This window comes from Erythrolamprus reginae, chromosome 11, assembly GCF_031021105.1.
Source record: "Erythrolamprus reginae isolate rEryReg1 chromosome 11, rEryReg1.hap1, whole genome shotgun sequence".
NCBI classification, from domain to species: domain Eukaryota; kingdom Metazoa; phylum Chordata; class Lepidosauria; order Squamata; family Dipsadidae; genus Erythrolamprus; species Erythrolamprus reginae.
The window spans coordinates 37,514,602-37,540,560 of record NC_091960.1 but is presented as its reverse complement, the minus strand read 5'-3'; the positions used below and the strand labels follow the sequence as shown (position 1 = coordinate 37,540,560).

Sequence of the window (25,959 nt, the reverse complement as noted above, 5' to 3'; positions counted from 1 at the left end):
AGCAGAGAGCAATGAAAAAACCCCTGCAAAGACTCAGGGCTTGGAAAACATCCTTCACAGAGAGTAACGATGAAAGAGCCTGCAAGGGAAGAGCTGAGGAGATCAATAGCAGTTATGGATGTAATAAAAAGCTACATTCATAGGATAAGACACACCTGAATTCTCAGCCTCTTTTAGGGAATAAAAAGGCGCGTCTTATACTCCAAAAATGCGGTAATTCCTGACTGCGTGACAGGAAGGAAAAAAGGAGTTTTCCTCAGAGCCCAGGTGAGGACAATGCAAGAGCACCTTTAATGTACAGTGTTTTATATACATGATAAATAATAGCAGCAGTTGTGGGCAAAGCATTTGAAGGGATGAAGGTTTTTCTCCAAACGAGCCTTCTGTTCACCATTCCGTCGTCTCCTCTTGCAGCCTCCCCGTCTCTTTGACCGAGTCCTCATTGCAGGTCAGTCGGAGGCCGTAGACTGACTGGGGAACGGCTACTTTTCTTTCTCACCCTTCTTTGTGCCCGTAGCTTTTGTCTCCTCCTTCCCTTCTGTCCCTTCGGTCACGCTGAGCTGGGGCTCTTTCTCAGCTGGCGCTGCTCCACAAGCATCGACATCCTTTCAAGAGTTCTTCTGTGGACCTTTGGCAGTTTAGGGGATGGGCTGCATGGTCCTGGGTGGCCGAAGACCCTCACTGACTTAGCCAGTAGCCAGATTGGTACCAAAGTCCTGGGTGATGGACACGTGGGCCTTCCTGCCAAGATTGCCGAACTCTTTGGGGATTCCAGATTGGGGGATTCAGTAAACACCGGAACCATCCATAGAATTTATAGTTGAAGGTTGTAGAGTCCTTAGTTCTCTTATTTGCCTGCAGACATGACCCAACCCAGTAGCATCCTCAGGCTGGCAACTGTTGTGACCAACACACTGTGTATACCCAGTGGCAAAAGGAGCCATTGGGAAGGAGCATGTTCACGCTATAGGAGCGGCTTGAAACAAGGGCAGTGGCTCATCTGTTCAGATCGGGGCAGAAGTCATGAAAACACCGGATGCTCAGCAAGACTCGGGATCCAACAGTGGCAAAAAGATGACCCGAAAGTTGTGGGGTGGGGAACCTACAGACACCGGGCTGCATTTACAGCCCTTGTAGCACCACGAGCTCTGCAGGTTGGGAGTGGGGCAGTGTTTGCATTTCGAAGCTGTCAAAATGTTAAGTGTTTCAAGGCACCTAATTTTTAGCTAATCTCCGAACTTCGTTCTAGCACCTACAAATAAGCAGGGTCCCATCGCTGGAGATGCCCTCAGGACAGAGGTGGGCTGCTAAGAGGGAACGGTGACGTGTGCTCGACCCTGTGGCTCTGAGTGCTAGCGGAGTCCAGTGCAATTATGCTACTGCACCTGGGCAGCTAGCAAAATCGCTAGTGGATACGCAGGTGTGCCCATGGCCCAGGTGCAGTAGCAGAACTGCACTGGACTCCGCTACCACTCAGAGCCACAGGGTCGAGCACATGTCACCGTTCCCCCTTAGCATCCCACCTCTGCCTCAAGACACGTTAAGAAGCAGCAGCAATGAAAATCTAACACTCACACCTCCCTGAGGTTGCCTTCTACTCACCTCCAAATTTGGGCTCTCCAAACTTTAAGACTTGTGGCCTTCATCTTCATGGCTGGATGAGGAATTCTGGGAGTTGAAGTCCACAAGTCTTGGAAGTTCCACGTTTGGAGACACCCTGCTCAAAACTAAAGCATGGCTGCTTCCGAAAATGACTCTGTTCTGGGGACACTGCCTATCTTTCCCACCTTCCTGGCCTCCTTATAGTCCCAAACACAAAATAATGGTGAGGAGAAGGAAGAAGAAGAAGAAGAAGAGAAGAAGTCCAAAGAAGGTCTCCAGCCGGGTCCTTATAGCCTCCGGAAGTCGCAGAGGTCTTCGTCGCCATCAATTTTGAGCCCCTTCAGCAACGGGAAGTCCAGCAGGGCCCCATCCAAGAAAACGGTCTCTTCTTGGAAGCTGGAGGGGGCGGCTCGCTCCGGCTGGTCACTGTGGAACCACAGGTTCTTGTAGGGCTTTTGGCTGGGGGCCAGGCTGTGGAGCAAGGGCTGCCTGGAGCTGGAGCGAATGTAGATGGCGGGCGAGGGCTCTTGCTGAGTGCGGTAGCTGCCCCCCAGCACCTTGGCGTACTGGACAGGCGTGGGGTTATTCATGTAGGAGGTTGGGCCTGAGTCCCCACTGGGCGCAGCTCCTTTGGCTTCACGGGTACCAGAGTCGGAGTGGACTGCTGGGCCCTCCTCCATGGCTGGGCCAGGCTCACCCTTCCCGCAGGAGAGGCACTTCTTCTCATCGGCTTCAATCACCAGGATGGCGGAAACGATGACGGGGCTGAGCTCACACGCCTTCGGGGCCTGCAGGGTCTCCTGCGGAAAAGAGGCGGGAGAAGGGACGGTTAGTGACCACAGGGCGGCCGCTAAGGAAAGGCCACTGGCCCAGGGAGTCCAAACCAGCGGGTCGGTTCTGTCCTTAAACACGATCTGTTGGGGACGTTCATTTCCAGAAACTTCGTTTAACAACCACTTAAACAACCAGTTCTCTGCCCTAATGATCAGCTGGGTGGGTGGGCTCCCGAGGGGGGGGGGAACCCCAGATGGTCACGAGGGCAGAGAACTCTTTGTTAAGTTATACTAGTCAACACACAAAAATTATCAGCAAAGGTAATTTGTCTGTTTTATGAAGTTTGATGTGCTGATTCCAAAAATATGCCTGGTTTTGCTCTGCCACCTACAGTTTCTGATATGGGAGCATTTTTGTTATTCCGTTATTTCTATATTTTCAGTGAGGGTGGTAATGACTGTTTTCTTAATGTCACCAGTATATTTCCTATACCTTATAATAATGATGTTGCTCCGTGGAAACTATACCTGCTACAGGAAAACTATATACACTTTTGAAATCAGAACAAAAAATGATTCAGAAAACAACTGCGATGATTACAAAAAATATTTTGGTATTTCAAGCCAGCCACTGCAATAAGCCATAATAGTAATTGCCCAAAGCCCCTTCATTACATCACCCAGCAAGATTCAACCAAGCTTGGGACTCAAGACAACCTACAAAGTTACCCCTGCATTGACCCGTGGGAGTCTGACAACCAATCAAAATACAGTTCTTTCACAGGAACGGGAAGCATGTTCAAACCCAAGGGAGGGTATAAATTTCTCTCTCGCCCATGTGCTCGATTGCCCAGGACTTCAAACCATATGGGACCAACACTTTCAATAAAAGCTTCCTTTTGAAATGCCAAGTGCTTCAAGAGTTCTACTTTCTTGAGCAGAGTGGACAGGCAAGATCTTACAGAATCATTCGCACTCTCTCAAGCCAACCTGCTATAATGACCCATGCAGTGAACATAAGAATAAAAGGAAAGGACTCGACCTCCTGAGAAACGACTAGATACACAAACTGGAAAAAGAAAACTCCTTTACCCTATGCAAACTCTGCTTTGTAAGTGATTTGGGCTGCATTTTACCTGTAGATACCCTTATTATTTCTGGTATGCAAAACTCATTAGCACTGAACGATAGCCCAGGCATTTTGGCCCAGGATTTTGTAGGAATGCAGCTCAAGTAATTAGTTTGTGGCTCAGCATGTTGCTTGAACCCAGAAAATGGGGTTAATTGAGCTGTCAATCAGGACACCCGTATTTTGCAAATCCTGCAAATGAAAGTGGGCAGGACCGCTCGTGCAGTGGGGCCGATACATCTGGCTAGCTGGAAGGTTCATAAAGCAGCAGCTGCTGCAGCCGTTTGTCTCGGCGGCTTCCAGCTTTACCTCCTGCAGAACAGCGGGGGCCCATTTGCCCAGACTGCTGTTGGCTGGGTCCGGGACGCTGGGCCAGAACTGTGTCTTCATCCTGGTGGGTGAGTTGGGGAGAACAGAAGGAGAGAGAAGCACCCGGTTAGTCTGGACCTCTGATGACCAGAGAGAAGCTCTACTACACCCTGATACTGGCCACTCCCAGAGGGGGGCTGCTAAGGTGGCCCGGTGACGTGTGCTTGCCCCCCCGGTGGCTCTGGGTGATAACGGAGTCCAAAGCAATTCTGCTACTGCACCTGGGCAGGTAGAGAAATTGTGCGCGGACACGCAGGGGCGCCCGTGTTTCGGTGCGGTTTTTTGCTTTCGCATGCACTTCTGCTTCTGCACACGTGGAAACAAAAAACCACACCAAAACACAGGTGCACCTCTGTCTCTGAGTTTGATTTTGCTGCCTACACAGCTGAAGTAGCAGAATTACGCTGGACTCCGCTTGTACTCAGAGCCAAGGGGGCGAACACGCGTCACTGTTCCACCTTAGCAGCCCACCTCTGCCTAGCCTTTCCTTCCTGGACTTGGCTAACCCTAAGGACCCCATGGACCTCCCCCCCCCCCCCCGAGAGGATGTGGTAGGGGTGAAGTTCATGCAGGCCACCTCATTCTCTTTCAAAGAAAAACTTGTCCAATCCTCTCTGCCCCCACCTTCCATCTTCACATCTGAAGGTGTGCAAAGGCCTTAGGCAACGGTGGTCTTTGCCCTCCCTCCCTCCTCCTTTGTTGCCGTAGGATTTTTTTCTCCTGCTTTTTTGGAGGATTGCCCCCCCCCCGCCCCCCTCCCCTGTCTCTGGCTGGGTCTCTCTGCTGTCTCCTGTGCTTGTCCACGGGGCTCTAAAGTCAGGTGACCAAGTGGCGCTCCGCAGCTTTTGACTTGCTTCTTCACGTACCTTTTGCTTTTATGAAAGCAGATGACCATGCCAAATATCATGACCAAGAGCAGCCCGAGGAGTAAGTACACAATGGTGATGTCCAGGGAGTCTGGAAGAGAGGACAAGGAGTTGGATAAGGGTGGAATCAGGGCTACTGCCTGGACGGGGGAAACGCAGTGGGGTGGCGAAAATGGAGCCCCACCCCAGAGCACCCAATTTGCACTAAAAGATGTTGAAAGAAAATGCAGGGCCTCCTGCATGACGTGGTTTAGTACGTGGGGTAGTAAAAATGTTGGAAAATCCTACCTTCTCAAATGTCTTATTGACTTATAGGCCCAATAATTCTGATCTTTAATTCCACGGCCCCAGTTAACTTTCCCAGCACCAAATGGCCAGGATTTTCCTTACCCATCTCCTTGGTGGTGATCACAAGACTGGTCCCATTGGTGCTCCCATGCGTTGTGGAGGTCATGAGATGCAGGCTGTACATCCTTGAAGGCCGAAGACCTGAGATGGTCAAGGTGTCTACAGAAGCATTCACAGCAATACCTGAAGAAAAAAGTTGGCAACACTTTGCTATTGTTTCAGAAGCCAAAAGGAAACAGACTCATCCTAAAGAGTTCTCTCTTTGCTTGTGGTGGTTAGGTGTGGCCAAAACAGCACCTTGGGTGGCAAAGTCTTGGCAAAGATAGGGCCACCTGTAGCACTCCAGGAAATCGCCTGCTAAAACCAAGTCCTTAACCACCGCACATGCCATACTGATTAGTATCTTCTAACACAGTGATTTTCAACCTTTTTTGAGCCTCGGCACATTTTTTACATTTACAAAACCATGGGGCACATTAAGGGGCGGGGGGGGGGAGGGGGCTAAAAAAAGTTTGGACAAAAAAATTCTCTCTCTTCCTCCCTTTCGCTCTATTTCTCCCTCTTTCTCTCCCTCTTTTTTATCTCTCTCCATCCCTCTTTCTTTCTCTCTTCCTTCTTCCTCTTTTTTGCTTTTTCTCTCTTCCTCCCTACTTCCCTCTATGTCTTTCTCTCTCTCTCTCTTTCTCTTTCTTTCTTTCTGTCTCTCTTGCTCTTTCTCTTTCTTTCTCTTGTTCTCTTTCTCTCTCTGAGCTTTGCGGCACACCTGACCATGTCTCGCGGCACACTAGTGTGCCACGGCACACTGGTTGAAAAACACTGTTCTAACACATCTAATGTTAATGACCCAAGCAGCAAAACTATTTAGAAGTACTCGGCTATCTATTCATTAATTTATATATTGCCCACTTCACTGTCCAGAGATATTTGATTGAGGTTTTTACTGTCAAATCAGTTATCAAAAAGAGTGCAACTTGTCCCTTTCTTACCCTGGGCTCTGGGCACGCCAAACACACACATACATACATTTTTCTATAATAAACACAAATAACTCAATATCTATATGGACAGCATGTTGTCTGAGTACAATTAATTTTGGAACAACAAAAAGACAATAAGCATAATGGTAATCATAATAAATATATCATTAAGAATAATCTCAGAAATAGTGGCATTAGCTTTCATGATATAATTATTCATTCCCTTAATCTTTTTAGTTTCTAACCTCTGTTTCTATTAATTAGCCATTGGTAAGACAAGTCCCATGTTAAAAAGTATTGATTCTTCCTTCTCCTTTATGTCTAGTGTTAATCTGTCCATCTCTGCGCAGTCTATTATTATACTTATTACACTTTCACCTGTAGGGATCTCTTCATTTTCCCACTGTTGTGCAAAGATAATTCTTGCTGCTATTAACACATGTAAAATTAGATATGTGTTCCTTTTATTATACTGTTCTGGTAATATACCCAACAAAAATATTTCTGGTTTAAAATCAATATGTTCCTTTTTTCATTTTTATTAACCATGCGTGTATTTTAGTCCAATATCTTTTGTCTTTGGGCATGTGGACCACATATGATAACATGAACCCGGTATCTGATTATATTTCTAACATTTGGCAGATATGTTCTAAGATATCTTCACCAATCTTGCTGGTGATTCGTGCCATCTATAAAACATTTCATATAACTTTCCTTATAGGCAGTTGACATTGTTAATTTACAATTTCTGCCCCACAATTTCTGCCATTTATCTAAGTCTTTAGCATATCCAAAGTTTTGGGCCCATATTATCATTGTTCCTTTCACTTGTTCTTCTTCCATACATTTTAAAATTAGTTTTTCATCTGTCCCTGGAAGTATCTGATCTAATGAGTCATTGCACTTTCTAAGTTCACTTTTTAAAAAGAAAAATTCAGTTTCTTCCTGCCCTTTAAAAGAGGGAGACAGATATATTGCTATCAAGTACAGGATGTTCAGAACTTGCAAACCATATTATTTAGAAAGCAAGTAAGTTATGGGGAGGAAATCTTTTGCAACTTCCTCCTTAAATTGATCAATGCCAAGAAGGCATAAATTGGTTTAAACTGACTTGGAAGGTCCGATAGCATGAAAGATGTTCATTCCCAAAGAGCTGAGAATGGCCTATTTATTCATTTGGAGCATATTCCTATGGTGAATAAATGCCATTTTGACTTGTGCCAAGTATTTTAAAACAATCTGCCTTCCCCCCCTCTTTCTCCACGATGCCAGTAGTGTAATTTGTTTTGAAGACAAATGTGTGGTTTGCAGATTATTGCACAATTCACACAGCTTTAGTTGTCTTGGTGTCAGAGGCTCGGATATAATTTTCTATTGTAGTGGCGAGAGGGCAGGGTGGAAGGAAAGGTTATGAGTTTAATTCTAAAGATATAGAAAAAATATAGAAACAAGGAGCAGCCCTGGAGCCCTTCACAGTAAGAGGGAAAGACAGCCTGATTCATCCCGTTTCCTCTAGGACAACCTGACAAGTGACAACTTAAAAACTTTGGACTCCATACTGGCTGGGCAATTCTGTTGAAGTCCTAAAGTGGCCAATGTTGAGTCCCTGGCGCCAGAAGTTCTCTAGAGGCTGCAAGGGCTGCAGCTAATGATGGAGGCAGAGGGGTCCCCTGCTTTGAGGGGAGAAATCACCCACCACCCCCATAATTGCAGGGAGGGGCCAGACGTACTTCTAGCTTCTTCATTGGCATTGATGCAGAAGAGCGTATAGCCAGTGATGAACCCATTCTGGTCTTCAACAGGGAGAGGATTCCACCAAACCTCAGCTGTGGATGCCCCAATGTTTTGGGGGTGAACTTCTGGGCTGCTGGTTGGAGCTGTGGAAATAGGAAAGTATCAGAGTAGGAAGATCACCTTATCACCTCAAGCTTCGATTACCGCAATGCTCTCTACATGGGGCTACCTTTGAAGACTGTTCGGAAACTACAAATCGTGCAAAATGCAGCCGCGTGAGCACTCATGGGCCTTCCTAGGTACGCCCATGTTTCTCCAACACTCCGCGGACGGCATTAGCTGCCGATTGGTTTCCAGACACAATTCAAATCTGGGGATTTTAGATCGTTTGTTTAGTGTAAATAATTAGATTTATCTATTGCATTCTGTTGTTTTTATATGTTGTAAGATGCCCCGAGTCCTCGGAGAGGGACGGCATATAAATCCAACAAACAAACAAACAACTTGGGTGTCCTCCTCGATCCACAGCTGACATTGGAACATCATCTTTCGGCTGTGGCAAGGGGGGTGTTTGCCTGGGTCCACCGGGTGAACCAGTTGCGGCCCTATTTGGACAGGGAGTCACTCCTCACAGTCACTCATGCCCTCATCACCTCGAGGTTCGACTACTGCAATGCTCTCTACATGGGGCTACCTTTGAAGAGTGTTCGGAAACTTCAGATGGTTCAAAATGCAGCCGCACGAGCACTTTTGGGCCTTCCAAGACATGCCCATATCTCGTCTTTAGGCCGCAGACTGCACTGGCTGCCGATCTGTTTCCAGACACAATTAAAGTGTTGGTTATGACCAATAAAGCCCTACATGGCATAGGACCAGACTATCTCCAAGACCGCCTTCTGCCGCACGAATCCCAGCGACCAGTGAGGTCCCACAGAGTTGGTCTCCTTAGGGTCCTGTCAACCAAACAATGTCAGCTGGCAGGATCTAGGGGAAGAGCCTTCTCTGTGGGGGGCCCAGCCCTCTGGAATCAGCTCCCCCCGGAGATTCCTATACTTTTAGCCTCCAGGACCCCAATCATCTTTGTTGCTTCTGAAATTCTTCTGGTCACCCCTCAGAAAAGTTTAAAACTAGATGAGCAAAAGTTTTTCCTGATTCTATTGAACTGTTTACTGATAGTTTCTCATCATGCCGTTCTTTGATAGCAGCATTGAGAAGGGAAGGTAGAATGCTTACATTATTATCATTTTGGAACTTGAGTTGATTATCAGGCTTAATTTGCACTGGTATTTTTATTCTACAACCCATTCCTAAAAGAACATTACCCTCAAAGGTGATTGGAAATTACACAGATTCCCCTCCCCTAATGTAAAACTCCCACCAAGGGCATTTTTGATTGAAAACAACTCTGCTTTGGATAGATGCTGAGCTGAAGTAGCCCCCGTGTAGAAGATGCACCTTTCTGCCTCGTGTAAGCTTCCGTGGACTGGGGCACCCCAATACTGTCTCTGTAGAGGGGGTAGACGGAGATCTGGTAGCGCTGGAAAGGTTCAATGTTTTCTGAAACAGAGAAGGGGCAGATATTAGCAATGACTGAAGGACCAAGGATGAAAGGCGTTTTTCAAGGCCGAAAATCAGCTGGCCAGCATGCATGCGCACTGGAGCTGAAACTGGCAAAATGTCACGTGCCCTCCAATCTAGGTCCATGTGCCACCTGTGGCATGCATGCCATAGGTTTGCCATCACGGGTCTAGACAGTGAATATATTTAGGAAACAGTTGACCATACCCAGACAGTATATAAGTGAGGATTTATAGGTAAAAGAGGTGTGGAGTTCCAACGTTTGTAATGGTGGAGGTCCTAAATCCGGGGTTTCAGAAATGCTTCGCTGGCAAACTGCTATTATTCTTTTAAATCCATCGAGCAGAGATGCAGCTGTTTGAAGAAAACCTGGAGATTTGTGAGTGTGTGCATGTGTCCAAAGGACATTATATCACTGAGGAATGTTTAAATTAGCTTTGACTCCCGGCTGCAGCCCATTCCTTATCTCTCAATTTGACTGGGAAAGCTACTTACACGGACTAAAAAGTTTGACCTTGCTTATACAAATCCTTTTAAAAATATAAATGTGTTTGATTTGAAATCTCTGGACGCGGATTCTAATTTGTTGCAATCCGAGTAATCCCAGAGCAGAACAAAATGTATCTGACTATAAGTAAACCATATACATCTTACATCTTTCTGGACCAACGGACCCAAGCCGTTGTGGGCAGGGGATCACCTGACGGTCACTAGAGTGCAAAGCCAGGTGGAAGACATCTCAAAGTCAAGTCCCAAAGGTGGTTTTTCCAAAAAGCAAGTGGATTTTCACAATTTTTTTGCTTAGAAAATGTTCTGCTTTGCATTCAAGAAGCTTCTTCAGTTCTTCAGAAACATATTAGAAAAAGTTTTGCTCCTTCCAAGAAGCTTCTTCAAAACTGAAGCATCTTCTTGGATGAGAAGCCAAATGTTTCTAAGGAAAAAAAAAGAAAATAGAAACATAGAAGACTGACGGCAGAAAAAGACCTCATGGTCCATCTAGTCTGCCCTTATACTATTTTCTGTATTTTATCTTAGGATGGATATATGTTTATCCCAGGCATGTTTAAATTCAGTTACTGTGGATTTACCAACCACGTCTGCTGGAAGTTTGTTCCAAGCATCTACTACTCTTTCAGTGAAATAATATTTTCTCACGTTGCTTGTGATCTTTCCCCCAACGAACTTCAGATTGTCTCCCCTTGTTCTTGGGTTCACTTTCCTATTAAAAACACTTCCCTCCTGAACCTTTTTTAACCCTTTAATATAATTAAATGTTTCGATCCTGTCCCCCCTTTCCCTTCTGTCCTCCAGACTCTACAGATTGAGTTCACGAAGTCTTTCCTGATACGTTTTATGCTTAAGACCTTCCACCATTCTTGTAGCCCGTCTTTGGACCCCTTCAATTTTGTCCATCTCTTTTTGTAGGTGAGGTCTCCAGAACTGGACACAGTATTATTCCAAATGTGGTCTCACCAGCGCTCTATATAAGGGGATCACAATCCAGTTGCCTTTTGGAAAAAAATACATTTCTGGCCACCACAACCTGGGTGACGGAGGACCTCTTTACTTGTGAAAGTCAAGGTTTTTTAGTTTGGGTAAAAGCAACGTCTGAAGGTAAGACAAAGTTAACAAAGCAACATGACAAATCTGCCCGCTTCAGATTGACCAAAGTTGTGCAGTCAGATTTTATTTATTTTATTATTTATTTATTACTTAGATTTGTATGCCGCCCCTCTCCGAAGACTCGGGGCGGCATACAATAAATAAATGACAGATAAATGTCAGAGAGAAGATCTTCCTTCACTCCCCAAGGGTGCCCCCTCCTTCCCCTGCGAGTGGATCACCTTGGATCAGGGTCTCTCTGATGCTCCCATTCGAAAGCCTTTGCCATTCAGCGTTGCTTTCTTCTGCTGCAGAGGTCATTCGGTGCCACTCAACGATGTAGCCTGTCGCTGGGGTCCTCGGAGGATCCCACCACACCTGGAAGCTCTTCTCATTGTGGGCGGAGACCTGGACACTGAGCACAGGCTGACCTGTAAACAGTATCAGAGGTTAATTGAATCAAATGCTTTACTAAGCCTAGTGTGGTTAAATACAGAAAGAATTAGGGGGCTGGAGGCTGAAACATAGGAAGAATGGTTGCAAAAATTGGTTATGTCTAGTCTACTAAAAAGAAGGGGTGGCATCGGACCAGAATATCTCCGGGACCACCTTCTGCCGCACGAATCCCACTGACAGGTTAGATCCCACAGAGTTGGCCTTCTCCGGGTCCCATCGACGAAACAATGTCAGCTGGCAGGACCCAGGGGAAGAGCCTTCTCTGTGGCAGCCCCGGCGCTCTGGAATCAACTCCCTCCAGAGATTCAAAAAGCCCACATCCTCCTCGCCTTCTGTAAAATGCTGAAGACCCACCCTTGACGCCAGGCGTGGGGATAATTACCACCTTCTCCCCCCTTTTTTATTAAGTTTTTGACCTTACTGTATGATGGATTAGGTTGAATGTGTATGATTGGATAGTTAGGGATATTACTATGTTATTAATGTTTTTTTTAATTGATTTAATTTTTCTACTATTGGATTTGTAATGTACTGTATTGTATCACTGTTATGTTGTGAGCCGCCCCGAGTCTTCCGAGAGGGGTGGCATACAAATCTAATAAACTATAACTATATCCTATTGTATTGGGGCCAGAAATATGTCAATTTCTCATGGCCCCCAGGTCTGCCAGTAAAGCCAATTTTTCCGGAGAGCCAGTATGGTGGGGGCAGTACGTTCCTTGAGGGGTAGCCGGAGCTGCCACAGAGAAGGCCCTCCCCCGCGGCCCCGATACTCCTTAGTTGATGGGACCCTGAGAAGGCCAACCCTGTGGGCTCTAATTTATTTTACTTATTTTATTTATTTATTTTATCCAATACACAATGAGGGTTTTACTGGGTATACACATAGTAAAATACATAATGAAGGTTACAGAGGAGATACTCATAGTAAAATATATCTAAGAAATAATAGAAAAGAAGATATAGGAATAAAACATATCAATGAAAGAATAGAAGAAGAGATATAGGAATAGAAGAAAGGTATAGGAGATATAGGAGAGCAATAGGACAAGGGACAGAAGGCACTCTAGTGCACTTGTACTCTCCCCTTACTGACCTCTTAGGAATCTGGATAGGTCAACCGTAGATAATCTAAGGGTAAATAATTGGTCACTGGGAGACATGCGACAGGAGAGTCCCATAAATAGTCTGGTCCTAAGCTATGTAGGGCTTTATAGGTAATAACCCACACCCTGAATTGTGACCAGAGACAAATTGGCAGCCAGTGCAGCACACGGAGTGTTGGTGTAATATGAGTGTACCTAGGTATGAAGGTGTTCAGCTAGGTGTACCTACTTTAGTATGAACGAAGACTGCCTCTCTTATGGAAGGCAACTCTTATCAAGGCAACGTCATGGGGAGGGGGCAGAGCATGTTTGGCTCCAACACAGACCTACGTGGGGCAAAGCAAACTCCACACGGTGAAAGAAAACACCGCTTGCCATCAACAAAGAGCCTGCCTACTATCTAGGAAGATCGGCTTCTTTCGAAAGAAAAGGGCTGAGCTTCCTGTTTTGCTTCTCCTGTCTTTCATGCATTGTGCAATTGTTCCCCCCTGAAAAGCACATGGCAGAAAAACTCCCCCCCACCCCCGAGAGAGACTCTTGGAAAATCACGCTTTGCCTGTCCTGGGCCTTTATTCATTTGCACCCAGCTATGGTATGAACAAGTCAAATGCTTTTTTCTGCCAAGATCTTAGCGGGTTGCCCTAGACCAGTGTTTCCCAACCTTGGCAACTTGAAGATATCTGGACTTCAACTCCCAGAATTCCCCAGACAGCGAATGCTGGGAGTTGAAGTCCAGATATCTTGAAGTTGCCAAGGTTGGGAAACACTGCCCTACACCATTCTGTCCAGTCTCTTCTTAAAAGGCTCCAGTGACTTCTGAAGTTAAGCTGTTCCACCGATTAATTGTTCTCACCATCAGGAAATTTCTCCTTGTTTCTAGGCTTCTAATGCTGCCACAGATGTGTCAGAACATATCAGGAGATTGTTCCAAAAACAAGATTCCACCAACAAGAGCCCACAACAGATATAAGCTTAATATTAACCGCTCCAAACTTGACTGTAAAAAATACGACTTTAGTAATCAAGTTGTCAAAGTGTGGAATTCACTACCGGACTCTGTAGTATCATCCCCTAACCCCCAACACTTTATCCTTAGACTATCCACGGTTGACCTCACCAAGTTCCTAAGAGGTCAGTAAGGGGCGTACATAAGTGCACTAGAGTGCCTTCCGTCCCCTGTCCTATTGTCTCTCCTATATATCATATATCTTTCTCTTCTATCACTATATCTTTTTCTGCTATTCTCTCATAGTTATATTTCACTCCTTTATTTTCTCCTCTATTCCCCCTTTAATACATTCTGCCTGATTATATCCTTTATAACCCTCATTGTGTATTATTGTGTATTGGACAAAACAAACAAATAAATAAAAAACAAAATAAAGGTGGCCCACCAAATTCCCTGCAAACTCTGTGCAACCAATATTGTATACAACTGCTGCAATCAAAACAACACAGGCCCCACAAGACATCGGCTACAACGAAGATCACAACTTCAATAAAGCCGGCCAGAGAATTGCTCAAATAAATAGGCCACTAACAGAGACAATGAGTTGGATGCCATCAGCCAGGCACCTCATTTGAAACCCCCAGAATAAAATAGGCGAAGGATCATGCAAGCAGTTCGTTCAGCATTTGGACCTTCAAGACCAACTTCTGGGGTTTTCAGGTTGCGTTGCCAGCTGACAAATTTATACGATAAAAAACCTGGAGATCTCTTTGGTTGGGAAAGGCTGCATTATCTGAAATTTAATTATTAATCTTCAAAATGTACTACCAATTTTATAGTTTCTAGTTTCTAGTTTATTACATTTGTATGCTGCCCCTCTCTGAAGACTACTGTATACTATTCACTAATTCAATAAAGTATAATTTGAATAAGGCCTACATTAAAAAAAAAGGATGCATTCATGAAAATTGCAGTTATGCCAGGGAAAATTGGTTGTAAAAATTGATTAAAATATATTAAAAATGAAATAAAAATATATATGTTTGGGGAAATGTGTAAATAGAGACTAAGGTTACATCCCCCCTCCACCTCCTGTTTAACAGAAAAGACCTAAAATAAAATAAACGGAATAGAAGATTCATAGAGATGGGATACTGTGTCAATCTCCTTCCTACCTTTTTTCTCCAGCAAGAAGATTTCTGTGGGTGGAGATGAGCCCCTGGAGTTGTAAGCCGAGAGATAAACCCTTTCGGCTCCTGGTGGCATCAGGAATGTGCATTGCCTCCGGGTGGTGTTACACAGCGAGGGTGAATTGCCCGGGTGCTGACCGGTGCCGAGGGCTGCCCAGTATCCCAGGATTCTGCCATTGGCCTCGCGTGGCTTCATTGGCTGTGGAACAAGGTCAAGGCAGGTGGGAATGCAGCCCGTGAAATCTACAACCTGTATTGCCTGCATTCACACAGCGCAATCGGAGGAGCCAAAGAGCAGAGAGTTTGCATTTGCACAAGCAGAGGGGGGCTGCTAAGGGGGAACGGTGATGTGTGGTTGCCCCCGTAGCTTTGAGTGCTAGCGGAGTCCCAGCACAATTATCCCAAACAATTCAGGATCGGGTCCCTTATCTCCTCATCCTCAGACCCTGGCAAATCCCCAGTTGGGGGTTCTATAGCCTCTGTAGGGTCCTCACTCCCAGACTCTCCCTCCTCCTCCTCCCGCTCGCTTTCTGACTCCTCCGACAGCCACACAGACTGACCGTGCCCAAAGAGCTCCAGGTCACCAGGCCCAAAGTCCGTGGCCAGAGGGCCTGGTTGCGAGCCAACCCCAACAAAATGGGACCAAACTCACTTAACAACCGCATTGTGGTTTTGGACTCAGTTGTGATTGTTCCTTGACCGCCTCTAATACGATTACCCTTCATCTCCCTGCTGGGTCATCTGGCTGTGGTCTCCTGCCCAGAGCCGCTTGTGGAATGAAGTTGCCTTGATTCCTGCCCAGGGAGGCCCCCGCTCACCTTCCATAGCAACTGCACCTGCGTCCCCTTCTCCGCCTCTCGCAGATTCCACCAGGCATCGAGGGCCCCGGAAGGTGCTGTGGGAGAGAAAGAGGCATTTGGCTCCAGCCCAGGACAGGGGAGCCTCGCTCAGCCTCCGCTGCCTTCCGTCACGAGGCCACACTTCGGAAGTCCCTTGCCACGGCTGTCGTTTTGAGTTGGAGAGTTTGCCCTACCACCACTAGAACTGTGGGAAATGGGGAGGGGTGATTGCACGAGAGGGAAAAATACTAATCAGAACAAATTTATTTCCAGAAATCCAAGGCCATTCTTTGTTCAGCACCAGCCGGAAGTAAAGGGGAGGATCATGGACGCTGAGAGAACTGGAGTGGTCCATGTGATGAACGTGTGGGTGTGGGGATGAGGGATGAACCTTAATCTGGGTGGGGAACTGGAGGAAAAGTTAGTATTGGGATAATTACAGTTCATAACCCACATGAACTTGGAAGCTGACCAAGGAGAGATTCAACCTAGAAGTAAGGAAGAACTTCCTGACGGTCAGAGCGATCAACCATTGGAACAACCTGCCTGCAGAGGTTGTGAACTCCCCAACTCTGGACACTTTCAAGAGGAGATTGGACTGCCACCTGGCTGGGGTGCTTTAGGATTCCTGCTCAGGCAGGGGGTTGGACTTGATGACCTGCATGGTCCCTTTCAACTCTAACAATAAATAAATGAATAAATAAATGACTCTGTTAATAAATTGGAACTTGAAAGAAGGTCTGGACCCTGATTTATTCCCCTGATGTTATTGGGAATGCTGACTACTGCTGCCTTCGGGCCCTGGGATGAGAAACGAGACATTTTCAAAGAGAAAATCCAGGAAGTCCAGTTGCCTTTTGGGAAAAGTACCTTTGGGACAGCCGTGTCCTGGATAATTGGGAATCTCCAGAGACATTTTCCTAACTCATCCTGGGCTTCCCTCTGCTGTTGCCCTAACTTTCCAAGATCAGCTAACGTTAGCCAGGGGCTCCCCAGGTGTCTGATTGTCCCCCCACTTCTTCTTCACTAAACGTATTTGATTGCAAGCAATTGCAGCCCATCATTGGACACTGTGTTTGACTTCACTCTGAGGATGATACGGCCAAAGGAAGCCGTTCCTGCCCCTGCCCCAATGCCCTGGCTATCCCAGTCACTTAGAGGGCTTGGCTATCTGTGGGGGTCAGCCACAGGACTCTTGCCCACCTTTCTCGTGTGTAGTGAAGAGTTTGGCCGGGCTCCAGCTGCTCCAGTAGCTGAGAGACGGGCGCCTGCAGCGCATCTGGAAGTAGTAGAGGCGGCCAAAGAGGAAGTCGCATTGCTGGATCTGCCAGATGGCGGTGGTGATGTTGTGAACCTGGGACGAAAGGAAGAATGGGAGAATCAGGCCATTGGAAAGGCTCCTTCAATGGACCCCTGCCCCCAGCCCCCAGGACAGAGGTGGGCTGCTAAGGGGGAACGGTGATGGGTGCTCACCCCCGTAGCTCTGAATGCCAGCAGAGTCCAGTGCAATTATGGGACCCCTGCGTGTCTGCGGGCATTTTCCCTCCCTGCCCAGGTACAGTAGCATAATTGCGCTGGACGCCGCTAGCACTCAGAGCCACGGGGGCGAGCACACGTCACCGTTCCCCCTTAGCAGCCCCCCCTCTGCCACAGGACCTTCCAACTTACAGACGAGGCCAGAAATGCTTGGACTAAAAAGGCCTTTGAGCGGATGGAAGGGCCAAGGCGTTATGGGTTGCTATCAGAAAGGGCCCCAAGCAGAGGGCCTGGGGTGGTGGTTCTGTCGGTGTGGCTTGGTGGGCGTGGAAGGGAAGGATACTGCAAAGTCCCCATTCCCTCCCCACTCCTGGGACCAGCCGGTTCTCCAGACTACTTAGAACTTTCGCCGGTTCTCCAGAACCTCCCTACACAAGGGAAAGCCAAGCCAAAGGGTTTGTGATTCTGCCCCCCAGAGGGTCCCACGAAATGAAGCCGTTCTGTTGTCAAGCCAAAGAGGGACTCACAAAGCTCCACTCCAGGCTACTTTCCACCCGGTAGCGCAGGTCACAGGCCTGTTTCATGCCTTTGCTGTTTTTTCCTTCCTCCCATTTGATCACCAGGCAGTCGCTGTCCTCCAAGAGGGGCCGGATGTCCTGGATGGTCGGGGGCGCCAGCCAGGCTGGAAGGAACAAAGTGGGATGAGTGAGAGTGATCTTTGGACTTTGTTTAAAGTATCTCAATGCCAACCTCCAAAGCTATCCCAAGGGAAAGTAGGAAGAAGAGTCGAATCACCATCCTAAACAATTAGCAATAGCAATAGCATTTAGACTTATATACCGCTTCACATTGCTTTTACAGCCCTCTCTAAGCGGTTTACAGAGACTAAGCCTTATTGCCCCCAACAATCTGGGTTATCATTTGACCCACCACGGAAGGATGGAGCGCTGAGTCAACCTTGAGCTTGATGAGATTCAATCTGCCAAACTGCTGGCAGCCGGTGGTCAGCAGAAGTAGCTGGCAGTACTGCACTCTAACCACTGCACCACCGAGGCTCTTTTTAAAAAAATTAAATTCAATTAATTTAAATCAAAAGGCTAACTATATCAAAGTATCAGGAAAAACCATTGGAGAGGAAGGGCTTCTCCCAGTGTTACCTTCAGTGGCCTCCAAGGGGATAGATGGACTAGATGGACCATGAGATCTTTTTCTGCCATCAATCTTCTATGGTTCTAATGAACATATTGCAACTTTCCCTGCTTCCTCACTGACGCCTATGGGTTCCGCCCCATTCGCTAGAAAAGCAGGCAGGGAGAGCCGCCCCTGCTGTGTTGGCACCCACCTAAATCCATGGGGTCTTCACACAAGGACCCGGAGGTCGCGTTGCCCAGGGCATTTTCCACAGACACCCAGAAAAGCATCTTTTGGTACAGCTGCAGCTCCAGGCGTTGAAAAATGCAGGTGTGCTGCCCAGGCTCAGGAATGCAATCTGCGATGGGGTCCAGGGCCTTACACTCCCTGGAGCTCCTGAAACACCAAGAAGAGCCGTCAGGGGGGCGAGGGGGGAGCAGGGAGGGCAGCCTTCTCTCATGCGCCGGGAGGCCGACAGAAGGGAAGGGGCCCACCCAGAGTTGGGCAGCAAGTCGGGACGGCATGGAATGAAGCCGCACAGCGGTGCATGTGAGATTTGGCTTCTGCACATGTGCAGCAGCCGAATCTCACCGCCCTGCCCAGGAAGGAGAGAAGTTCATCGGGGAGACGACATTGCTCCCGCTTCGACCGATTGCCAGCAGCAGCAGCAAAGGCCCCCAGTCAATCCCTCCCAGGAGCCCCCAGCGGGAAGAATTCCTCCAGGGAAAAAAACAGCTCGTCGGGGAGATGATATCGCTCCAGCTTCGCCTGCTTGTCAGTCTCCCCGATGAGCTGCTCTCCTTCCTGGAGAATTTCTTCCCGCTGGTGGCTCCTGGGCGGGACCAACCGGGGCGCCTCTGCGGCTGCCGCCGAACCACTCAGTCGGCAGCCATGGGGCTGCATGGCAGCGGCGGTGGTGGTCAAGAACTCCTGCAGGAAGGAAAGCAGCTCGTTGGGGAGACTATGGTTGCCCGCGTCACCCTCTTGCCAGAGATGGGGGAGCGTCGTCTCCCCGATGTGGAGACAGGATTAAAAGCTGTCTCTGGCTGGGATACCACGGAGTTGGCTAAAATCCTGTGAGAAGGCACCAGGTAAACAATTACTGGCATTCTACAGATGCCACCTTTTCTATTAACAGACTCCCCCCTTGATCAGCCCTGGAGAGAAGAGATACCCCAAAAACTGCACGTAGGCCATGGGCTTTAAGCTACAACATCAGTTGGTCGTTCACTGTCCACGAGGCAAACATGAGGCAACCCATGCTTTAAAGCAGTGTTTCCCAACCTTGGCAACTTGAAGATATTTGGACTTCAACTCCAAGAATTCCCCAGCCAGCGAATGGGCATTCCAGTTGGGCCACGAATGGTCACCCTTTACTGGGCCCATCTCTTTCAAACCTTCTCCCAAGGTAGAAGAAACTCCCTGAAGCCAAAAATTCCCATTAAAAATAAAAGAATTAAAGGTCAGGAATAGTGTTGGGCGAACCGAACCTGCAAAGTTCAGGTTTGTGCCGAAGTTTGCAGTGTTCCGCATGCCGAACCGGAACGTTTTTAAAAGTTCGGGTGAAGTTCGGGTTCAGGTTCGGGTGAACACCGCGAAACACTGCTGCCCGGGAGGAGAGAGGGGAATCCCACGAAGGGATTCCGGGGGTGGGGCTTTGACGTCACGGACCAGGAAGGAGTCTCCGAGACGACAAAGCCCCGCCCCTGGAATCCCATCGTGGGATTCCCACCTCCTTTTTCTTGCAGCCTCCTTTTGCTTCCTTTTATTTTTACAGAAATATTATTTTTGCAGCAAGCTGCTGTGGCCTCCTTTTCTGTAAAAATAAACAAGGAGGTGGGGAATTTTGACAGAAAAGGACGCCACAGCAGCTTTCTGCAAGCAAAAGTTCGGGTTCGGGTTCAGGTTCAGCGAACTCACCCGAACTTCACGGCAAAGTTTGGGTGAGTTCGCCGAACCCGAACTTCTTTGGGTTCACCCAACACTATTCAGGAAGAGTAAGAAGGAAGAGAAGCAGGCTGCCCCCTCCCTCATTGGCCTTCTCCTGTTCTTACCGGAATCCCTTCAGGGCCACGTGGCTTGGGAGGAGGCTGTCCCGGCCAGGGTCCCACTGGCATGCCAGGCTCTTGGAGGTGGTGTTGTAGACGCAGGTGAAGTTCTGAGGTTGGCCTGGAGGGTCTGCTTGGCATGCACAGGGCAACAGGGGAAAAGAAGCAGGGGGAAAAGTTTGAATGACAAGGGGGCAGGCGGCAACAGTCCTGCAGCTTTGAGGGACTGACGCGGAAAGAATTAGATTTGTCATCATGCAACCGGAGTCTCCAAACACGATGTTCGTGACTGCGGGACTCGTTCAAAGCCACAACCCTCCGCACTTCTGCTGTCCCTCCCACCATTAACGTTGGTATTTTTTTTTATGAGCCAGAATTTATTTATTTATTCATTCATTTATTTATTGGATTTGTATGTTGCCCCTCCCGGAGGACTCGGGGCGGCTCACAACATATCAAAACAATAAATAATAGACATATCTAACATATCTAATTTCCTATCTAACATACAACAGTGTTTCCCAACCATGGCAACTTGAAGATATTTGGACTTCAACTCCCAGAATTTCCCAGCCAGAATTCTGGGAGTTGAAGTCCAAATATCTTCATGTTGCCAAGGTTGGGAAACACTGTTGTATGTTAGATGAAGTCTCTGGTATTGGAGCAGGCACAATTTTCTCAAGGCAAGTCCTTCCCCTGGTGAATTGTTCTCGCTCTCAGGAAAATTCTCCTTAGTTCTAGGTTGCTTCTCCCTTTGATTTGTTCCCATCCGTTGCTTCTTGCTCTGCCCTCAGGTGCTTTGGAGAATAGCTTGACCCCTTCCTCTCTGTGGCAGCCCCTCAAATATTGGAACACTGCTATCGTGTCTCCCTTGGTCTTCTCTTCACTATAAAGAGGTTCCTGCAACTATATGGATAGAATAGAACAGAACAGAACAGAACAGAATAGAATTTTATCGGCCAAGTGTGATTGGACCCACAAGGAATTTGTCTTGGTGCAGATGCTCTCAGTGTACATAAAAGAAAAGATGCATTTGTCAAGAATCATGAGCTACAACACCTAATGATTGTCATAGGGGTCAAAGAAGCAATGAAGAAACAATCAATATTAATAAAAATCTTAGGATACAAGCAACAAATTACAGTCATACAGTCCTGAGTGGGAGGAAATGGGTGATAGGAATGATGAGAAAAACTAGTAGAAATAGAAGTGCAGACTTAGTAAAAAGTTTGACAGTGTTGAGGGAAATAGTTGTTTAGCAGAGTGATGGCGTTCGGGGAAAAAACTGTTCTTGTGTCTGGTTGTCTTGGTGTGCAGTGCTCTGTAGCAACGTTTTGAGGGTAGGAGTTGAAACAATTTGTGTCCAGGATGTGAGGGGTCAGTAAATATTTTCCCCGCCCTCTTTTTGACTTGTGCAGTCTACTGGTCCTCAGTGGAAGGCAGGTTGGCAGCCATTGTTTTTTCTGCAGTTCTGATTCTCCCGTGAAGTCTGTGTCGGTGGACTAATTCCTGCAACTGTTCCTTTATTTTACCCGCCTCCAGCCCCCTAATCACCTTTGTTGCTATTCTCTGTGTTGTATTGTCTTGTTTGGTTTGTTTTTTTAAAAAATTTAATAAAAACTATTAAAAAATAATGATATTATTGATTATTGCCTGTTATGTATTGCCTATATAAGCAGGCAGTACAAATGTTTATTTATTTATTTATAATCACTCCATAGTGGACACTCCATAGTGGACACTCTCATGCCTATATAAACAAGCAGTACAAACATTTATTTATAATCAACCCATAGTGGACATTCTCATTAGGATTCCTGCATTGAGACTTACATCCAGCCAGGATCTGGGTAAGGTTCAGAAGCTGTGGGACTCCTTGTTCCTGGATAAAGCAGCTCAGGGTAGACACAGGGTCCTTGAAGGGGCCAACGGTGATGTTGGAAACTTCCACATCGTTGCCAAAACTGTACTGGGATCCTTGAAGTTCTTCCTCGTTCAATTTCCAAACAATCTGGATTTTGCTGTCCTTTGCAATGGAGCAGTGGTTTCTCCAGATAGTGCAAGAAGCTGTGATGTTTCCTCCCAAGGTGACAACTGAGGAGTTGACAGTCAAGTGACTGCAGGAGAGGGACCTTGCTGGAGAGGGAGAAGAAAATTGGAAGCCATGAATGGCTGGCTGGCTGGCTGGCTACCCAAGGTGGTGCCCTGCCCTTTCCAGCTGTGGTCATGAATACCTACCTCCTGGCATCCAGAGGAGGAAGAGGGCGCACCCCAGCATCTTTGCCCAGGAATCCCATAGGCCTCTCATGCTTTGGCTCAGGCAATGCAACACCTAGTCCTGCAATTTACAGAAAGAGACATTCAGGCAGCTCCAGCCCTTTGCCGTAAGGCCCGCCCTTCGTGTGGGATTTGGTCGGCTCTGAAGGTGGATGACCGGTAGGAAAAGAGGCTTGGCAGACTGTGGGGCCTCAAAGAGGAAGGTGGCGAAAGGCTAGGATTTCATCCTCTTTTTGTGTATCACACAAAGGGGCATTAGCATCTTCTCGACAACGTCCTGAGCTTCTCTGTGCCGTTGCCTGCTGTGGCATCAAGTTTCAGTACAAAAAAAATATTGTTGAGTTAGTAATTGCCATATTTTTTGGAGTATAAGATGCACCTTTTTCCTCCCTAAAAGAGGCTGAAAATTAATGTGCATCTTATACTCTGAATGCAGCTTTTTCTTTGAAGCTTTTCCCCCCAGCCCTAACTAGGTGCTAACAATCTTCCCAGCTCTGACCTTGCAGGTTCTTTCATTGTTGCTCTTTGCGAAGAATGTTCTCCAAGCCCTAAGTCTTTGCAGAGTATTTTTCGTTGCTCTAACTTGCTCCAAATAAGTTTCTTTCCAGCCCTAATCAGGTGCCAACAATATTCCCAGCTCTTACCCACTTGCAAGCTCTTTCACTGTTACTCTCTGTGAATAATGTTTTCCGAACCCTGTCGTTGTAGGTTTTTTTTAAATTGTTCTACTTGCTACGAATGTTTCTTTCCTGCCCTAACCAGGTGCTAGCAACGTTCCCAGCTCTTACCGGCTTGCAAGGTCTTTCATTGTTACTCTCTGGGAAGAATGTTTTTAAGCCCTAAGTCTTTGCAATTTGTTTCCATTGCTCCACTAGCTCAGAATTTTTCTTCCCAACCAGGTGCCACCGATTCAAACTCTTCAACACCACTGATAACACAGCCATCCTCCCAAAAGACCTTGACTCTGTTTCTGATTGGTCCAATACATGGCAACTTCAAAACTCAACCAGCAAATGCTCTGTCCTCCACATCGGCAAAAAGAATCAGAATGTCAAATACAAACTGAATAAACAAAATCTCACAGATAACCCCCACTCAGTAAAGGATCTCAAAATACTAGTATCAAATGACCTTAGCGCCAAAGCCCACTGCAACAACATCGCCAAAAAGGCTTCAAGGCTTCTAATCCTGCGTAGCTTCTGCTCCGGCAGTTGCTCACTACTAACCAGAGCTTACAAAACTTTCACCAGACCCATCCTCGAATACAGCTCATCTGCTTTGAACTGATACCGCATCTTGGACATTAACACCCTCAAAAATGTCCAAAGATACTTCACCAGAAGAGCCCTTCACTCCTCCACCCGAAACAGAATTCCCTACAAGACTAGACTTTCAATCCTGGGCCTTGAAAGCCTTGAACTCCGACGCTTTAAACATGATCTAAGTATTGCCTACAACATCATATGCTGCAATGTCCTACCTGTCAATGACTACTTCAGCTTCCGTCACAACAACACAAGAGCACACAACAGATACAAGCTTAATATTAACCGCTCCAAACTTGACTATAAAAAATACGACTTTAACAATTGAGTTGTTGAAGTGTGGAACTAATTACTGGACTCTGTAGTGTCATCCCCTAACCCCCAACCTTTTATCCTTAGACTCTCTATTGTTGACCTCTCCAGGTTCCTAAGAGGTCAGTAAGGGGCGTGCATAAGTGCACTAGAATGCCTTCCGTCCCCTGTCCTATTGTCTCTTCTATAACTCTTTATCTTTCTCTTCTATCACTATATCTATCTTTTCTTCTACTACTCTTCCTATGTTTTATATCATCCCTACATCTTCTCCTCTATTCTTCCATGGATTGATGTACTATGTGCAAATCCCCTGTAACCTCATTGTGTTTCAGAAAAAATGAATGAATGAATGAATAAATAAATCTTCTCTAGCTGTGCGTTTGCTCCTCTTTTTCTCAACCGCGAATGGCATCTTGTTGCAGGGAGTACAGTGCTCAAAGCTGTCAAGATCGGGGGCGGATTGCCATTACCACAACTGCGCGCACAGCTTTGGTTGTCTTGCGTGCATGTGTATGCTATGCGCGCGTGTCCCCAGCGTGTTTTTGCTTTTGTGCTTGTGCGTGAAGCAAAAAATAGGAAAAATGGAAGAAAAGGATAGGACTGGCGGCAGTAGCGGTCACACACAATCGGTGCGCCATCCCCTACCCCACTGGTGCCAATCCTCTACTGGTCAAGCTCCTTCTGAATGTTGAGTCTAGTAACTGTTTTAATAAGAGAAAATAATATATCTAGTTTTGTTCCTGTCTGGAAAGTGCTTGTGGTCTTTGGGCTTCAGGCAGGAAAAAAAAATGAAATCCTGAATTAGTTTGTTATTATGCAAATGGATAGTAGTTATGAGCTTTGTAACTTATTTTACTTTGTATTTTACTGTGCTGAAAAATGTTTGGGAGTCAAACTATTTCTTCTTCTTCTTTTCCCCTTTAATCTATGTTTCTTCCCCTTTCTTTCCCTTTCCAGTTTTCCTATCATCTTTGTTTTTATTTGTATTTTATATTATGACAATCTTAAGAAAAACAAAAAAGGAAGAAAAGAAAAGAAAATTTGACTGCTGATTGGCGCAACCAACCTTTCCAATTTAGATGACCTGAAGATTTGACTGCCTGGACGTGTGACTCCCTCTATATCAGTGTTTCCCAACCTTGGCCACTTGAAGATATTTGGACTTCAACTCCCAGAATTCCCCAGCCAGCATATCTTCAAGTTGCCAAGGTTGGGAAGCCCTGCTCTATATCAACCAGAAGGGTCCTGAGCCCTCCCCTTGAAAACGCTGACAAATTGAGCCTCCCCCGCCCCATCCTGCCCTTGCAACGGCAGCCCCCAACCTGAACCAGTAGACAAAAGGGGCTCAGGCCCCTCATGGGTCTGGTTTGGTTGGATGGTCTTGCCAGACTGCCAGAGCAAGTTCCCGGCTGCTCCTAGCCTGCCATTTTAGTTGCAATCCAGCCTCCTGGCACGCAGCACCCCCCCTCCCTCCATCCCCATGTGGCTGTGGCTGGGCGCTCAGGAAGTGGGATCTTGCCAGATTCCTGCCCCCCCTGGCCATTCCTGAGTCCGGCAACACTTTAGCGGCAGCTGCAGGCAAAAGGCAGGCAGGCACATGGCTACATTCTGTGCATAGCCACAGCATGTAAGATAGTAGGAGGGACCCTGGAAAGGTGGAAGAGGCTGGGATGTCCGGCCCTTACCTTAGGTGAGCTCGGGTGCCACAGCTCTGCTCGCCGGAGGGGACTCCTCTGCCAGCGAGCCGCCTCCACTTCCCCTGGAAGGAAAGTGATCCTCCCGAGGCCCAAAGCTGTCGTTATTCTCTCTCCCAGAGCAAGGTGATTGCAAAACGCTGCTCGAAGCTTTTATCTGCCCAACTCTCAGGAAGGAAGGAACTCTGTGGCTGACCAGCTCACAGCCGGGCTGCGCGCACACTTCTCCTTC

The 25,959-nt window shown here is 47.0% G+C and overlaps 1 protein-coding gene across 1 annotated transcript; it reads right to left on the bottom strand.

Moving 5' to 3' along the window:
* Window positions 1-268: 268 nt before the first annotated feature.
* Window positions 269-25,959, bottom strand: CSF3R (colony stimulating factor 3 receptor). The gene is made up of 16 exons (XM_070764154.1): window positions 25,719-25,959; window positions 22,415-22,514; window positions 22,010-22,312; window positions 20,183-20,306; window positions 18,340-18,524; window positions 17,525-17,679; window positions 16,725-16,875; window positions 15,501-15,577; window positions 14,668-14,881; window positions 11,224-11,412; window positions 9,257-9,358; window positions 7,798-7,944; window positions 5,130-5,270; window positions 4,740-4,830; window positions 3,814-3,895; window positions 269-2,402 (listed from the first exon to the last, which is right to left on the bottom strand). The coding sequence occupies exons 2-16, from the start codon at window positions 22,482-22,484 to the stop codon at window positions 1,890-1,892; spliced, it is 2,544 nt and encodes an 847-aa protein (XP_070620255.1). The 5' UTR covers window positions 22,485-22,514; window positions 25,719-25,959; the 3' UTR covers window positions 269-1,889.

Bases quoted from the DNA above. Each gene is read 5' to 3' on its own strand.
- CSF3R (XM_070764154.1), bottom strand. From the start codon at position 22,484: ATGAGAGGCCTATGGGATTCCTGGGCAAAGATGCTGGGGTGCGCCCTC. The intron at 22,313-22,414 runs GTAGGTATTCAT...CTCCCTCTCCAG, and splicing joins CCTCCTCTGGATGCCAGGAG to CAAGGTCCCTCTCCTGCAGT. The intron at 16,876-17,524 runs GTGAGTCCCTCT...CTTTCGTCCCAG, and splicing joins GTAGCCTGGAGTGGAGCTTT to GTTCACAACATCACCACCGC.